This window comes from Procambarus clarkii, chromosome 74 (genome assembly GCF_040958095.1).
Source record: "Procambarus clarkii isolate CNS0578487 chromosome 74, FALCON_Pclarkii_2.0, whole genome shotgun sequence".
NCBI classification, from domain to species: domain Eukaryota; kingdom Metazoa; phylum Arthropoda; class Malacostraca; order Decapoda; family Cambaridae; genus Procambarus; species Procambarus clarkii.
In genome coordinates, this window is record NC_091223.1 from 16,362,640 (window position 1) to 16,381,690 (window position 19,051).

General features: G+C 37.7%; 1 protein-coding gene across 5 annotated transcripts in view; it reads right to left on the bottom strand.

Annotated features, from left to right (window-relative positions):
* Positions 1-1,505: 1,505 nt before the first annotated feature.
* LOC123767368 (major facilitator superfamily domain-containing protein 12) overlaps positions 1,506-19,051 on the bottom strand; it is a 42,914-nt gene continuing 25,368 nt past the window's right edge. For all 5 annotated transcript variants that reach the window (XM_045757019.2, XM_045757021.2, XM_045757020.2 and 2 more), the window contains exons 4-11: positions 17,005-17,212; positions 15,320-15,437; positions 12,841-13,074; positions 11,570-11,764; positions 8,991-9,265; positions 7,656-7,783; positions 6,167-6,373; positions 1,506-5,188 (exon numbers count right to left, since the gene is read on the bottom strand). In XM_045757019.2, coding sequence (XP_045612975.2) covers positions 5,097-5,188; positions 6,167-6,373; positions 7,656-7,783; positions 8,991-9,265; positions 11,570-11,764; positions 12,841-13,074; positions 15,320-15,437; positions 17,005-17,212 — 1,457 coding nt within the window. In that variant the 3' untranslated portion in view covers positions 1,506-5,096. The remainder of the gene's footprint in view (positions 5,189-6,166; positions 6,374-7,655; positions 7,784-8,990; positions 9,266-11,569; positions 11,765-12,840; positions 13,075-15,319; positions 15,438-17,004; positions 17,213-19,051) is intronic.

Consider the following 19,051-nt stretch of genomic DNA (forward strand, 5'->3'; position numbering starts at 1 on the left):
GAATGAATCAGAATCGACAAATGTGGTGAGTGGGGTACTACAGGGGTCTATTTTGGGGCCGTCCTTTTTGTTATATACATCAATGACGTAGATGAGATTGAGAAATTCAGTACGAGCTGTGAGAGAGGATTCGACCTTATGATCTGGGTACTCAAAGCCAAAACCCTGGTTCGGCTTCAGTGGAAGCCTCAGGAACCCTAGAGGATTCAGTTGAATCCCAGGTTGCAATTCCTTTGACCCTGTCGTGGTGTAGTGATCTAAGGCGCTTGCTTGGGAATATCCAGAGGATAAGTTTGAATCCTCCTCATGGTTTCTACTGATTTTCACATTGATACATCACGTTTATCATTTCTTGTGCATAGATGAGAATATTACAAGCCACATCATCAAATTCACAGATGACACCAAGATCTATGGTAAAGTGGGAAATGAAAATTATACTGAAGCCTTATATAGAGATCTCCATAAACTCCACAAATGGCCAGAAGACTGGCAAATGCTTTTTAATATTGCTGGCCTCGGGCCGGGCTTGGGGAGTAGAAGAACTCCCAGAACCCCATCAACCAGGTATCAACCAGGTATTGAAAAATTAAAGACTTTGCATGTGAGGTATAACAATCCATGTCATAACTACCAAATTGATAAAATTACCTTGCAGCAGATTGAAAAATGAAAGACTTTGCTTGTGGGGCATAACAATCCATGTCACAACTACCAAATTGATAACCAACCTTGCAGCAGATTGATGAAGAAAAGGATTTTGGAGACAAAATCCACCATTAATTGAAAGTTGTACAGGAGCAGCAGTAAAAAAAAGCTAACCAAACTCTGGGAACACTGAAGCGTACTTTTGACTTTAAGGAAAATAAGGTAGTGATTCAACTGTATAAATCTCTAGTGCACCCCCACATCAATTATTGTGTCCAAGCATGGAAACCTCATCTTTAAAAGGACATAGGTGCGTTGGAGAAAGTACAACACCAGGCAACAAAAATCATTCCAGAACCAGGTCAACTCTCGTACCAAGAATGGTTGAGGGTCTCAGGGCTAACAACACTGCAAACCAGGCATAACAAGGTGGATATCATCAAAACTTTTAAAATACTAAACAATTTGGAGGATGTTTATCCAATGTCTTCAAAAGGTCAGATGTAACACAAACAAGGAACAATGGTTTCAAACTCAACAAGCCACAATGCATGACTGAAAACAGATGCTTTTTCATCCACAGGGTTATAAACCCATAGAAATGCCTTCCCGCTGAAGCCGTAAATACCCAAAACTGTTAAACTTTAAAATCCAACTGTAAAAAAATCATCAGGGCACATGGGGGGATCTTTGACAAGGTGCTGGCTTCCTGCCCTTGTCGAGGCCACTAGTGTTAGGGGCCCCTTAGGTAAATTCAGTGCATCTGCACAAGTGGCAAATACTCTGTATATGTCATGTCTAAAGTAACATAACTTTAAATCATATGTTCAGAAAAGGTATTGAATTATTTACCAACCTAAGGACAATACATTTATTAAATAACATACAAACAATTTGGTTTGCTTTTATATAAAACATGAGAACCAGTTTTTAAAGAACAATACATAATATCACAGACAGTTGTTCTATTAAAAATATATCTTAAATTCATTGATTTTCTAACAAACTTTTAACACTGGAGCTTTCAAAAGTTTAGCTTTGAAAAATATAATAATAATCTGTAGTATAAACATTTCTTTGCCATAAAAGCACTGTCTACACAGGAGCACCATGAATAATTTGTGCAGCAAAAATTAGCATATTAATTATAATACACAATCCCAACAGAACCTTTGATTTCACACTGTCTTAGTATGAGTTTATCTTCAGTATTTCAGATCTATACCGATTCTTATTGCATGGTCATATGCCAGTTTATGCAGGCGATGAGGCACAATAACGTGGCTGAAGTATGTTGACCAGACCACACACTAGAAGGTGAAGAGACGACGACGTTTCGGTCCATCCTGGACCATTCTCAAGTCTCACAATCGACTTGAGAATGGTCCAAGACGGACCGAAACGTCGTCGTCCCTTCACCTTCTAGTATGAGGTCTGGTCAACATGCCAGTTTATGTTTTAAAAATCTAAATTTATTGAGTATCTACACAGAACTTGTATGTACTACACATGCAGGAGTTTTGTATCAAAAGGTGTTCATGATTTAACAAATAAAAACCACATTATTCCCCCCGCCCCAAATAGCGGAGAAGTAAAGATTTTTAACTATTGCCAATCTTCTGCTGCAACAGATTTTTGCTATAATGGGCAGGATCTAGCATGAATTGATTATATATAAGTATATATATATATATATATATATATATATATATATATATATATATATACAGTGCAACTTCACATGAATTTAAGTGTAAATATATATTTTGCTGGAGATAAATCTATATCAAAGTACTTTAACAAATGGGGGCCAAGGACAAGAAGAAAGTGGGTTGACGTGATGAGAGTGAGGAAGTAGGGAGGGTATGGACAACACATTGGAAATGGTAAGGAACAAATAATTAATTTGAACAAAGGTGGGTTGAAAGCAGTTGTAAGACGTGAACGAATTTCAGTCCAATGAATTACGACACTTCGCGAGGCGCACTGTACACCTGGACGTACGAAGTGGTGGGTTGCTGCTGTGGATGACTGTTGGAGTGTTGTAATGGTTGTTTTTCCTGTGGTGCCTTATGTCGTAAACGTAGTGAATGGATGAGCAATATCTGTTAATATTTTATTGTTTAATATCTATAACCTTCTTTTGCTATATTATTCACATTTCTCCTCTGAACTGATGCCTCTCCATAAATGTTGGAAACAGGATAATTATAATGTGTGTATGATGAAATATCTGACTCAAACAGCGAGGAAAGAGAGAAAGGATGGGAACTATCAGGAGAAAGTGCCAAGCCACCTTGACTATATAACACTTGGATGGGATTAGGATAAAGATTTGGCATGGGACAGGGGAGGAGGGGGGAGGGAGAAAGTAACGATGCCCAACCACTTGGACGGTCGGGGACTGAATGCCAACCTGCATGCAGCGAGACAAAGCAAAAATACATTTGTATATTTGTCTTGTATTCAATTAAATAATTTTCATATTTAATCATGTATAGTATCATATATGAAAAACATGATACGGGTATAATTAATTTCTACAAAACTGTCCAAAATAGATACAATCATTTAAAATGTAGATAAAATATTTTGCATATATTATATGTATATACTCCAGCATTTATCATTATACTTTACCAAATCACATATGTAATGTTCAACCAGGTCCTTTTGACCTTCAAAACAAGCCCCTGGACATGGCAAGTGCCAGACCAAGTGGTCGGCGGCAGAATCAAATACACGTATAGCAGCAAATATCGGGAATTATGCTTGTACCTCACATCTATTTTGTTTTTAAATAGGATTTTGAATTTTGAATGATGTATCATATGTAACAGAGAGTGAGTGAGTGAGAAAGATAGATATTAAATATATTTTGAAGTCAATTTACAACCTTGCAAGGAACTTTTGTGTATATAAATTTTCATCTTGGTATTCCTCTCCTGTAATGGCAAATATATGCGGAGCATTCTTTTTCCTACTGAGAAATGTATTTTTTTTTAATAAAACAATAAAGAAAACAATGCAACAAATCAGTAGTATAAAAATAAGGAGCCGAATTGATTTCTGTCTGCAATTTGAAACAAGAATATAATACACAAATAAACACACAGTACTTACCAAGAAATTCGTAATAGTCAAAAGGTGTAAAGCCCGGAAGCCTTATGTGTGTGGTTATGGCGATAGTCTATCCATTTGGAACACGTATCGTCTGATATCAAGTAACTCAACACGGGAGACATCTCCCGTCACGCAGGGTGCAGTCGCACTTCCACAGATCTCCAGTATCATCTATTGATACTGGAAATGGCTCAAAAGGGCCACCACTTATGGACTATTCATGCCCGTGCCACCTCTTGGGTGGCTTAATCTTCTCTCTCTTCTCTCTCAAGTAACTCAAGACTTTTTTATTTTGTTTTAATTATATAATAATTAAAAAGGTACATATTTTTTTTATACTGTCTAAAACAACATATTTCATAACTTTTCATGGCATCTATAGAAAGGGCACATCTTGATCTTATAAGAAATGAAATATTGAGAAAGCTAAAGAAGAAAATAGCCTGTCCCCGTAAAAAATATAATAATCATAATTTGAAATGATTTTGAATATTGGTTATATTTATAACAATATATAGAATATATTATTTACTAGAAAATAGACTAAAAATTAACTTTTTACTTTTTTTATCAACACTATATTCATTTTATAATTATTTTCTTCAAAATACACAGTTGGAATTATCAGGGTTTTCACTTATTAGATACAGTATACATAATAATTTTATTTAAAAAAATTTCCTTTTTGGACCCTCTGGGTAAAACACTAGACAAACACTAAACAAAACTGTTCTTCATTTGTATTGTTTACTTGTTCTTTCATATTTAAGACACTGAATTCAGATTGATTTAATAAATTCCTGCATTAGGAATTGATCGAATACAAAAATGCATTAGATTTATTTTAACTTATGGTTTTTGCATGATGTATTATTTACAACCTGACGATCAATGTAAATATCAGTCACTGCAAAAGTATCTTCCACAGTCAAACTTGTACAAAATAAATTGCCTTAAGTATCTACAACTCAGAATGTCAACTGAAAACAATTCAAATATCTGGAAATTATCCACCTCCATGAATGAAGAGCTTTGCTTATTGTCGTTCACGCTCCAAGCAAAATAATGCCCCGTCATTATGAACAACCACTAAGGGAAGGGAAGTATGTGGAGAAAGCGCGAAACCATTACAACTATATAGCACTCGGAAGGGATCAGGATAAGGATTTGGGAAGGAATGGGGAGAAGGAATGGTGCCCAACCACTTGGACGGTTGGGGATTGAACGCCGACCTGCTTGAGCTTCACGAGTTTCACAGATGTTACTGATACACAGCCGTCCATTTAACTTATTATAACAAAATATGCTAACTTGCTCTTAGTAGCTTATGCAACGGACACGTCGCCGCCGCTTTCCTCATTATCCGAACACGATGATATTATCCGAGCTCGGACACCTTGTGGAATTGCAGTGTACCCTGAAATTTGTATTTATTTATAGTTAAACATTTAAACCATTCATGTAGTTTTTTACTGCCAGAAATTTGATAAGGAGAGTGAAAAATTAATTAAATAAAACACCCATGCACATTGTAGTCTGCTTCAAAACACAATTATATGTTATATTTAAAGCTTTTAGTTTGCACTTATTAAAAACATAAATACATGTACAACCTACTTAATAAAGTTCAACAATGAAAGTAATAAATATTTAAAAAAAATATGAACTTAATGTTTACCTGTTGTGTGTATCCACATTCCATCTTTGTTAGAAAATGTGATTGTGCTCACTACCATAGTGTGCATGATTCCTTGGTTATGTCACTACCTTATTGTGCATCACCCTTCAAACACACAATGTAACAGTCCCTAATGTTACCATATTACAACTTGTTACAAAGCTGTTACAGCTTGTATAAAGGTTTTATGACGTGTTAGAAAGTTGTTACAACTTGCTAGATACATGTTACTACTTGTTAGAAGGTGTTACAAGTTGTTTGAATGTTGTGGCAACATCGTAGTTTCGTCGTGTGTGTTTGGCGGGCATCCCTTGGTTATGTTCGTTAGAATACTGTTCATCATCCCTTGGTTATGTTCACTACCTTCTTGTACATCATTCCTTGGTTATGTTCGCTAGTATACTGTTCATCATCCCTTGGTTATGTTCACTACTATTCTGTGCCTCATCCCTTGGTTATGTTCACTATCATACTGCTCATCATCCCTCGTTTATGTTCGCTACTATGTATTGTGCATCATCCCTTGCTTATGTTCACTACCATTCTGTGCCTCATCCCTTGGTTATATACGCTACCTTATTGTGCACTTGATTACCATAAGCTAAAACCTTCAAAGCTTTGAAGGCTGCAGAGCCAAAATGTGTCTGCCAAATAGGTGTGTCAAATGCCTATTGTGACTATATCTATCTTTTATCTATAAGAGAGAAAAACCTTCACCTTCGGTAGTGTTGGGTCGTGCATCTGTACCAACACCATCACTCATGCCTGGCCCAACACCCACCACTGCCACTGTACCAACTGATGGGTCTATGCATGCAACAGTGTACATTGTTGAGTTTGTACAAGCAGGTGTGAGTGCTTCTGGGACTCCCTCGGCACCACTGGTTTCTGACCGCTCAGGAACACCCTCATCTGATTCAATACCTAAGAATAGAGTTTGATGTTAAATAAAACCAACCGATTAATGAGGGAGAAAATACACTTAGGATCTGGTGAATTGGAACTTTGCTCACTATATCCTAGATAATTAAATTTACGTTTTGCCAAAGTCAATATGTAGTTAAGAGAACCAGGTAAATAAATCAGCATTAGACTTGTTTCATTGCTCTTAGCAGTAGTTCAGCAAGGGTCCAATTCATAACCTGCATACAGTATACAAGTTAGTACAGTTAATTTATCAAAAATGTACACTGTCCAGGGCAACTTATACATCTACTACAATAGGAACAATTAGAATTATTTTCATTAAATATAACCACCACAAATTATTATGAGTAATTACTGTGTTTTATGTACATGCATTTTAAATATGGTTTCTACTGGTATGAAGAAAGTAAATAATTAATATGAATTATAATAATAAAAAAATAACACTCCAATCTTAGGTGCAAAGAAGATGTTTGTTTTAGATTCAGCTACTCGGAACGAAAAGTTCTAAGTAGCATGGACTATGCTGAGCCCGTCGTACTCACCTGGCATAGGAGGTGAAGAGAAACATGCAGTAAACACATTAAACAATGTCCAAGTTTAATGTGATAAAAAGAAGTACGTGAGACACGACACATAAGCACAAAATATTGACGAGGTAAAATTGAGGGGAAATAAGTTTTACAAAACATAATAACATTTATTTGGGAAAGACCTTATGTGACCACCCCTTCAAAAGCTTCAAGACATAAGACATTAGTAGGCATCCATCAGTCTCAGGAGTCTATGGAGTTGGGCTCTGATGTCGGCCTGGTCTGGAGTGGCCTCACCAGGGCGCAAAGGCAGGGTAGGTTGATTCGGGGGAGAAGCTGTTACCCAGGCAGCAGGTCCCCCGAAAACATTAAAAACTCAGAATTGATAACCAGATCCCCATCTAATAAGAATACTTCAACCAAGATATTGATGATTGACAGGCAAATTTGCTAAGCACTATTTTCCCGTTAGAACATCCAAGGGTCAGTAATTCCTCTGGGCTTCAGTAGTAATCAGGGAAAGTTTAAAATTCCAGTATGCAACAGGATGCTGCTTCTGGAAATCTTCCTTTTAAGACTCCTCATAGCAGAGTTGATAGTGCTATGGCCTCACGCACGTGGGGTCCACGGGTTCAAGGCCCATACAGTCCAGGTGAATGGAATGTTTATTTCCATAGAAGTGTGGATGGTCGTTTATACATTAAATGGTTTCCCTATCCCCCTCCTAGCGACAGTTGCAAACTTACCCTTTTTGCGCTCACCAATCTTGCTGGGGAGGAGAGAAAGTGCGGCAAACAGACTCAATACAGCTGCTGTTCCGCACGATATGGCCAGTGCTTCCTGGTAGTAAGACGTGCATCTAGGACAACAGGTGCTAAAATATGACAAAAAACAATAGTTAAAATATACAAATTATAATGATGAATATTTCAGTACACAGTATGTAGTTTAATACACAACAGTCAAGACATTTCAGTGTTAAATATAAATTCATATGCTATAGGAGGAGATACAATTATGTGCAAATGTTATATATGAAGCACTTAGTAAATGTCATGTTAACCCTTAGATTGTTGATATACAGAATGTAATAGGGTCTTGGTACAGTAGGGTTTGTTCTTGACCCACAGTCGGGAATCCCAGATCTGAAGCCCGAGCAGGACAGAAACGGTTGGGCACATTTCCTATCAGCTAATCTAATTAAGTTTAATTTAATTCATAATTAAGTTAAGAGACTAATTAAGGTGTCTCTGAAGAGAGACTGCAGAGACCAGTTAAGTTGACCGTAGCACGAGACTTTTCTCTACGTGAAGGGTGTCCATTGCATTGTGTTCACTTCACTGTCTCTGACCAATCACGCGAGTCCCTCACGAGAGTGGTTAACCACCTAGCTTCAGGGTAATCTTCCCTGACGTTGATTGTTGAAGATGTATGTCTTCAAAGTTATCTTCTCTGAGGTTATATGGTTTAACTGTTTGTATGGTCTGGTTTGTCTTGGACTTGAACCCTACCATGGTGATGTCTTTTTTGGAAATTGAATTTGAACTCTAATTTGAACTTTCATGCCATGCTTTCTTTATAATGACACTGGTAATACAGTGGACTATGTCCACTGGTTCAGTCCTCGGGCAGGACAAAAAAAGTATGGCAAGTTTCCTTTCACCTGATGGCTCTATTCACATAGCAGTAAATAGGTACCCAGGAATTAGGCAATTATTGTGGGTTGCATCCTGGCAAACGTTAGTAGTTGGTTTAAACCTTGATAGCCCTAAGTACAGGCTTGTGCTCTCTCTGACAATAGGAATTATTAAGATTCCAAGCACAGAAATCTTTTTCACCCTATTCTAATTGAGGGGGCAGGATCATTTGCAAAGATACATTTCCCCATGCAAAACAGATTGACAGACTGATGAGATTGTGATGGTGTCAAGTACTTCAGGAAGGACTGAGCCATACCAAGGCACTAACACCTAGAATTCAGCTATGTGATTTGTTGAATGTACGATATTTGAAATATACATGTACAATCCTTCATTCAAGAAGCATAACAATCTAATTAATAGTCTCGAATGAATACTCACGTGCAGGGATTCAGGCTTTGGATTAACATGACAGCGGCACCATTGGAAAGCTTATCTGTGAAACTCATAGCACCATACACAAAAGCCCCAGACTCTACGTTGGGTCCAATTAGATCAGCAGTAATGGAAAGTGATGTGACTAGCATGATGGAGCCTCCAGCTCCAAGCAGTGCCGCCACTCCGTACAAAAGGTATTGTTTGTAGAAGTCACCCTCTCCAAACCAGACTGCAATGCACGCTGCTCCACCGATGATGCATCCCAAGATGAATGATGCCTGAATGGGATTATTATTTTTTATCAGAATCTTTAAAACAAAGACATGATTTTAATTTAAATATATTTCTCTCATTAAATAAATCAGCTGATACCTATACAGTTCAAATAAATGTCTATAGTTATTCAATTTTCTCAAATTTCTTACTTAGATACCTACGGCAAGATCCATTCTGATTCTAATGGACAGAATCATGAGAGTTAGTCCAGGTAACATTCTGCACCAGCACATCAGAGACCTTTACAAATGTCCTTTTGGATCATACTGATGCTAAAACCTCACTGTAGAAAGTCTCGATTCAGCTCAAGAGTGACCTCTGGCAGGTTCACTCAAAGCCCCACTTGGCTTCATTGGCACCCTAGGAATGCTATCAATACACCAAGCTTTAATGACCATTTCTTGCATACCAGGAGCAGTCATCGTTTCACATTAATCAGGCCCCCCCTCAAGGCAGGGAGCACATGTGGATCAAAGATTATTCCACTATTGAGGGGAACCACCCACAAACACAAAAGGAAATTGGAAAACACACTTCCTCTGAGAAATGTTTGGAGATCACCAAATTATCAAACAAAACTACTGTATATAGTGTAAGAAATTGGCAATCTAAATTCTGGTAACCTGAGTCTTTGGGTAATCCAAATAAATTTGAGTTTGAATTTTTGACTGCTCAACTCTAATAAAAGTTTGGGTTACCAAGATTTCTGATGAACAAAAATGTAAATAAATTCAAATTTGTTCACTTTTGACTTTCCAGCTAAACGTTCAGCTAACTCGAATGTCCAGCTACCTTGAAAAGGGTTGAACCCAATATAATTTGGATAATCGAGCATAGTCAGTAAACAGGCTACATTAAAATTATGCATTTTGTTACACGATCTTATTATATTAGATAAAAAAAGGACCAAGGAGTAACTACAGAAAGTATTTTATCTACCAAAGATAAAAGTCCCACACAATGTTGCCAAATTTGCCATACCATTGTAAGTTGCCCAAACCTAAAGAAACATGTCTAAGAAAGTCTAAAGATTTGCAACTACATAGCTTCTAGAGCTGAGAAACACAAATAACAAGGATTGACTTAAAGCCATAAATATGGTATACCCGTATTGAAAGACGGAAGAAAAATGGGCAAAGTAATAGGGTCCTGTCGGTAGGGAGCCAGTCGGCCGAGCGGACAGCACGCTGGACTGTGATCCTGTGGTCCCGGGTACGATCCCAGGCGCCGGTGAGAAACAATGGGCAGAGTTTCTTTCACCCTATGCCCCTGTTACCTAGCAGTAAATAGGTACCTGGGTGTTAGTCAGCTGTCACGGGCTGCTTCCTGGGGGGTGGAGGCCTGGTCGAGGACCGGGCCGCGGGGACACTAAAGCCCCGAAATCATCTCAAGATAACCATCTCAAGATAACCTGTGCAACAATTAATATCTTCAGCTCATACCTGCAGGACTTGAGTTCAGTTCCCTCAGTTGAGGGGACTGAAAAAGAAACAGAAACAGTTGAGCATGTTTCTTTCACTTTATGCATCTGTTCACTGAGCAGTAGCCCCAGAGTTTAGGCAACTATTGTGGTTTGCATCCTGGGAAAGGTCAGCAGCTGGCCTAGGAAGACTTCAATAAGCCAAAGCACAGGCTTCCTCTCCCCAACAACAGGAATTAACAATAACCACTTATATACAGTATTTGAAAAATTACAGTACAGTACATGAAGAAACTATCGGGGAAAGAGCTTCTGAAACCCGAGGTAATAAAATAAACAAGTGGTTGCAGCTGTAATTACAGAGAAAATAAAATTCCAAAGCAACTCAAGTTTCATAGCTATTATATTTTAGAATATATGGAGACAGCAGAATATGATGAGCATATTTCTCTTCCAGTAAGTACAAATAGGCAGCAACGCAGGGCCGGATCTAACTGTTTTTGGGTTCTAGGCCAAAACAGCTAAGTGGGACCCGACCCCCTGGCCAGTGTGGCTATTCAAAGGAAACACATACATGCAGAAAGCTCAGATTATAATAATAGGTAATGATTAATTATCAAAGTTAGTTATGCATAGTTTTGCACTCTCTGCACTCTGCAAGTCTTGCACTTACCCTGGGGAATTTTTCCTTGCAGAGAGAAAAAAAAAGTGCTGGTAGACCCTAGGCCATTGCCTACTTGGCTGATTAGGGGAGCCTGCAGTAATGCATATACACCCAATGTATACAAATAAGCATACACAAACATACATATGATTACAAATCTCCAAAATCAATTATGCTTGACCTCAGGAATTTCCCAGGAAATTCTTAACATATAATACTCACCTTCCTACCAATGAACTTGTTGAGAGCCCTCATGATAGTAGTGGTGAGAAAGCCAGAAATGTACATCACCAACGGAATGTACGCAACAGATTCTTGAGGCAAGTGAAGAGTGTCTTGGATATATATGGGGACAAATGCTTGCGAGAGGTTACAGAAGAGCCGAGTTCCCATGTAGAGCACAGCCACCTGGTAGAACTGTGAGGAGGGAAGGGCTGGCATTACTGAACTGGCCTTAGTATCTTTATGCATAGGGAAATCACAAGAACGTGATTTTATACAGCCTCCATATTTTCTCTTAGTATCTTTATATAACTTTAAAGCCTTCTGCAGGAAACAAAAATGATGCCTTGCCATATTTTTGTTCCTATAAACTGTGCATTAAAATACATTAATCAAATCATTCAGGTTTAGGAATTCTCTTATTTTTTATTTATTATGTTTCATCGTTCTTTCAAATTGTCTAAACTAAGAAATCTATTCTACAAAGTAACAGTAGTTACATTTTCATTGTTATAATTTACTGTATAGTGTATTATAATAGAACCCTACCCAAATTCAGTGGGAATGTGGAAGATATGCTGATAATATACTCATCCCAAAGTTTATATACAAAAAATACAAACTTTTCTTATCATGACTGTATATGAATATTTTTAAATTTAAATGACCTTCTACCATTATATCAACACCAATCTTAGTCCATTATGCTGCAGAAGTATTAATTACTTTCCAGAATATTAAGCACACCAACAAAATAATTATGATTAAATGATGAAGATTAAATGAAGATTAAATGTGTCTCATACAGACTAATTATGTCAAGAGTTATTAATACTGCTCTTTATGTGAAGCATAAATTAGAATGAGAAGAATCTAAAATTGGTTTCAATTCCCAAAAACTTATAAAATCTACTTTGACCACCTCCCACATATCATATACCTATCTTAAAGCTAAAGCCTGAAACTCATCTATTTTACAGTCAAAATATATTTTACCAAGACATGCTCGTAACATCCTTAATTCTCAATAATTCCAGGCAATCAGACATAGCCTTCTGTTTACATTGTACTGTCTTGCATTAAATATTTGTGTGCCATATTCTCTTACTAGCTTATGTTATGGCTATGGCACTAGCCAAAGAATTGAGAATGGCTAAATATGCAATTGTAGTCCCTTGAATTATTGTATGATGGAGTACCCTTTACTTTTCATATTGGACTTGTATTTTGCGTGAACAAAAAATTATTGGTGACGGGCAAAACAATTTTACCTGTATGCTTTTGAACCAGTCGACAGCAGTCATGCGACAGTGCACTGGAGCATATAGAGACACGCCGTTCTGATGCGAGAAGTTCCTTTGGTCTGTGTGAGAACTGTCTGCACCGCTAGTCTCGTCATCATCGGGTAATATTCTGCCATATTGTGGAATGTTGACTTCTTTGACAAGTCCATGGAAAACACTAACAAATAATATACCAATGGCCAGCACAGTCAAAACAATATACTGAAAAGAAACATTACAAGTCATATTATTATTAAGGCTCTGGGGGAGACACAACAAGGTAAGCATATCTTAAAAAGCACATCAACAAACTGGAAAAGGTGCAAAGACATGCAACTAAATGGCTCCCAGAACTGAAGGACAAAAGCTATGACTAGAGGTTAGACCTTAAATATGCCAAAACTAGAAGATAGAAGAAAAAGAGGCGATATGATCACTACGTACAAAATAGTAATGGGAATCAATAAAATTGACAGGGAAGAATTCTTGAAACCTGGAACTTCAAGAACAAGAGGTCATATATTTAAACTAAATAAGGCTGCCGAAGAAATATAAGAAAATTCACTTTCGTAAACAGAGTTAGGTGAGAAGGTGGTGGAGACCAAAACTGTCAGTAATTTCAAAGTGATATATGACAAAGAGTGCTGGGAAGACGGGACACCACGAGCGTGGCTCTCATCCTGTAACTACACTTAGGTAATTACACACACAAACATGTATATGGATATGAGAAGTATTGATCAGTATAGGCCAACTGAGAAAGCACTAGATCCCTAGGCTTTCCCAGTTGGGAAAGCTGATTAACAGGAGGTTCTAAACAACCAGCCGTCGAAGTATGCAAGAATACGGAACTGTAACAGATAGATATATCAAGTGATTATGCAAGTAAGTCTGATGAAGATTCTGAGAGCCAAGTTCAAACCAAATGGTGCAAGAGCTGTCCCCATTCTTAACCCTAGCCAATTCCTAACTTTGGGTGGAGAGGAATGTACCAGAAAGCATCTGGAAGATCGAGAAAAACAAGCAAAGAACAGCACGAAACTACCTGGCAAACCTGGGACATGGTGTCCCAGGTTTGCCAGGGTCCCACAATATGGTCACCCAGAATGTGGACCAAGGAATGTAGCAGTTGAGAAGAGACAGGTTCAGAATGAAGTTTATTTTATTTTGTCTAAACTTTCTAACTGGTGTCTTCAATTTTTGGTAGATCTCTGATCCTAAAGCTCTCATCTGGAAAGAGCCAGATTCTGGTCCTTCTCCTGATAGGTCAGGGCAGGTCTTAAATGCGTAGTATGATCCTTAGGCTTAGTGGTACCAGGGTATAAGAACTAGTAAGCTACTAAGACAGGGGCCTTCCCATAAAATGTGATTAGTGCAGTATAATAAAAAGTCATAGATATTAAATGAAATTTTCACTATATAATTATGTAGTCCATTTATTATATCATTTACAATACAATATACTATGTAGCATAAAAGATAATCATGCACTATTTCATTCCAGCAGCCATCCACAGCTGCAGCCCAGTTTAATAAAACCAGGTGTATATGCATGAAATGTCACATACATTAGATATAAACACCATACATTCACTGCCTTACATTTCATTTTCACACAGTCTTGTTCCTCACCACATCCCTTGAGTTGTTCATACTCATGTCCTGCTTCCTCACACACTCATCATGCTCGCTCATTTCTCTTCCCGACCTTCCTCTCCCCCCTCCTTCTATCAACAAATTCACTTGAATAAACTTTATTTGCCAGTCTGCTAACATCCATTTGTTCAACAACCAAATTATCATGGTATGCTCTCCTACATCTTCTGTTTATTCACTTTTGCACTCATTTCTCCATCATAATTCCATGCCTCACTCTATTTACACTTCAAACATTACACATCCATATATATATGTGTAATATAAGGTCAGGTATGTCTCCTTACCCTGACCTTCCTCATGACACTATCCATGTACTTATTAAATCACCAGGGTGACATCACACATCTTTGAATCTCACAAACCTTAGCGCCAACCAGGGGCCAGATTCACGAAAGCACTTACGCAAGCACTTACGAACGTGTACATCTTTTCTCAATCTTTGACGGCTTTGGTTACATTTATTAAACAGTTTACAAGCATGAAAACTTCCCATTCAACTGTTGTTATTGTTATAAACATCCTCCTGGTGCTTCGGAGCTCATTAAATGTTTAATAATTGGAAACAAAGCCGCCAAAGATTGAGAAAAGATGTACACGTTCGTAAGTGCTTGCGTAAGTGCTTTCGTGAATCTGGCCCCAGACACTCAATTCCGCAATAACTCTCTCACACACGCACTGCTATCTACATAGGACACTTTTTTAAGCAACTAGCAGTACTCTTGTCAACTTCATAAATGCTCATCACTATAAGTAAAACAAAACATACATGTAGTATCATAGGAATACTTAAAAAAACATGTCTACGCACCGTAAACTTAATGCCATCCTCAGGACCAAGACCAGATTGTGGACTGACCGTGTCTATTCCTAGTACTAACCAAGTCACAATGTAAACCGTAATGTTGGACATTACAGTAAATCCGTATCTGAAACAAAATAGAACTGAACAATTTAGCTGCCTGTTTTATATAATCTCGTACCATTTTGCTTACTGGCATTGTACACATTGTATATAATGCCAGTCTTGCATTAACTGTGGATCAAAGTTTTTTTTTATATATATGAAGGTACAATGGGTTGAGAAAGAGGAAATTATGGTTATTAAATGGTATAATTTTTGCGAAGCAACTAACACTCACTGAATTTCCGGCAATGCTGAAAGCTAAGATGGCCCAGTATTTGTCAGACTGTGTATGGTTTTTAACAATACAGAAGATAAAAGCCTTGTTTTGAATACTATTTTTGTGTGCATACAGGTAACACCCTGTATAACTCTTGCACAATGCAAGTCTTAAGACCTCTTCTCATTTGCAGCATGCAAAGACCTTATTTGCACTATCTTTGCATTTGCATTATCTACCTTGTAGGCTCTAAAGAGGTACCGTGTTCTCTGCCAGTCTTCTTTCATGTTTCTTCCTCCTCTTATGCCTTTTCTCACCTGACTCTTCACCTCTTCACATTGACAAGCCACCAGCTTCCTGACCCCATCGAGGCCACTAAGTGTTCGTGGCCCTCAGGTAAATTCAGATCAATTCTTGGTAGCAGAATGTTAGATGTCTTGGCTGATGCAGTCCAGGGGACCAGCAAGATCTTGTCCATAGGAGAAACTGCATGTCTGGCTCAGAAAGGAGTAATTCAAATACACCACACTCAAAAGCCTCATTATTTTTCTTCCCTTGTACAGTACAATTATATATTCAGTACTGCCATAACATCATAAAGTGTGTATTCATTATGTGCAGCTCCTTGTTATTATTTAATAGTGAAGTGAGGATGTTTCGTCACTATGATAAAACATTATGATAGTCTTTTTAGTGGATAGATTCTTATTTGTGAACATTTCTAACAACAAACTTATATCATCCATGTTCACTATATCTTCATTCATTACCGTATCAATTTCATCAATTCTTAAATACTAAAAGAATAGAGAAAATCCATAGGAGCCGTGATGAGGACTCGAACCTATGCATTGGGTGTTCCCAGATGCACGCTCTAGTCTGGGAACAGCCAGCGCATAGGTTCAAATCCTCCTCACGGCTCCTGTCGATTTTCTCATTGATCGATCACGATAATATGATTTCTCTGTGTACTCAAAGAATTAGTGCTCTCATTACTCCAATATTTTTTCTAACATGCATACTTTAAGTAACATAATCATATATTACAATTTGTTAGTCATTCAATTAAGTTTATTTTGCATGCCAGACTTAACTGTTCTCATTATCAAGTGTTGCCTCTTAACTACCCAGTATATCAAAACTTAGGTCAGTGCTGAAGTCAATTTCATCTCCACTGGTAACAATAATAATGCAATGACAGGTTATTCTGATTTACACTTTATACCATCCTTCCAGAAAATGAAAGCATGAGTATCTCATGTGGAGTTTCTTCTATATTAAGTTGTTATTATTCATCAATTTCCTTAAAACAACAAAATAATTTAACAAGCAAATATATAGTTACAAACAGCCAAAACTTTTATACAGGTACCTAATAGCATTGAGCTCTGTACGATCATTTGGGTCTTGAGTGATGGAGGGTATGAGGGCTAGGTGGCTGATTTGTGTAGCCGCCCAACCGAACTGGAAGATGATGACAAATGGGGCATAGTAGATTACCTGAGCCCATTCATCAGAGGAACCACACCCAAAACACCCAAGGAAGATAAATGGGAATGCACTCACTGTACAAAAGGTACCTAGAATAAGACACGCAGGTTAATCCAAGCAGGTTACAAGCATTTTAAAATAAGGGCTTCAGTTAAAAAGAAAAGCGTCTTTCTGAGCAGGCCACTCTGTCGATCCTTAAGTCATGTTCCACTTTCCTGTGGGCATAGCAAAGTACCAGCCAGCCAATTTGAGATTTACCTCTGATACAGTGAGACTTTTAAAAATGTCCAGGCAGGGCTAATAATAGCAATGGATGAAACTAGAAATTTCTCTATCTAGCATAGAATAGCCTCCAGAAGGGTCATCCAACTACTCTAAAAACCAGCATTGAATGTAATGTCTGACATGCCAAACTTAACATGCTAAAACACATCCTGGATGATTGATGAAATGATCCACAAATGATTCAACAGGGCCTAGAAAACCAGATAAAGTTGTCATTCTGAAAGTTGCACACAATTTGAGGGGACTGAATCTCAGCAAATTGAGATTCATCCTATACTTGATAGACTCTCTTGTTCTCAGGAAAGAATAAAACTGTAATGAGTCCCCCAATCTCTCCGCTCTCCAACATCTCCCGAATGTGAGCACGCATTAGCAGAGCGGACAACAGCCTGCTGCCGAGGGAGAGAGGCCTAGGGTAGATGAGGGGACTACACTCAGAAAGGACCCCCTAGGAAACCACTAAGACCCAGATGAATGCATTATAGAACTATTATAAAGAAGAAAACTCTACAAAGCTGGCTGGCAAAGGCTCATGATATACAAGTGGCTTTATACACACTACATGCACAAGTGTCCACTTAAAACATATGTAAACAGCACATGAAGCTATTGTTTTAAAATACATATTATTTAACTACTACAAATAAGTCTCTCACTATAACTGCAGTACTTCACCAGCGACAGCTAGGGAGTAAAGTCGGGTGGCAATCCCAAATTGCCTCGGCAAAACAATAATTTCCTGTCTATTTGAAGCTAATCATTGACTGAAGGAAGGTTTTGAGTGTAGATAAATGAACCTTATGGAAGTCATTCCAAGCTAGATATGAAATCACCATTGTCTATCTTGTCCTAAATAGACTCTGACAAATAATAACATATTAACATACTCTATTAGGTAAATACACTTCCAATACCCATAACCCACTTGACCTCCCCGGTCACCACTTTTAATGGTCAGACAAGGAAATTTTGAAGAGATCTCTGCTGTGACGGAAAACGAAGGTCAAATTAGCTGGCTGGTACTTTGCCAAGTCTTGTGAAAGTGGGACATTACCTAAGAAAGCAACAAAATGGGTTAATCTCAGTAATAACATCAAATATTTTACTGTATAAGAAATGAGCTGATAATTTCAAATTTATTGATTAGCTTATCATCTAAATAAAAACAAAAGTACTCTACTGTCATTTACTTACAGACTATTAACAACTGAGAGCTAAAATACAACAATTATTCTTTTTTGAATGGCATTCTTCTTTTTATCTGATGCAATAATCTCATAAGCAATATATACAACACTATGGGTCTAATACTGTAAAGGAATGATTAATAGCAACTGCTTCATCATAGGAAATTTACAGACATCATTTGTGGCCTGTAATTCCTGAGGAAGTAGTAGTACTGTAGCTAGTACAGCATTCTAAAGTAGTTACTACAGAGTCCACTAAGGTCTACTCTGATGTATAAGAAACACGAGTACAGTACTGTATGCAAACATGGACTACAGTGAGAGTGCAAGTAATTGTACTGTACTGTACCTAAAATAGAATTGTTCATATACTGTATAAGTAAATAGACTAAGGAATTATAATACAGAAAGATGTGTAAATATAGTATACCAGAGATGGAGGATTTGGATGGTACC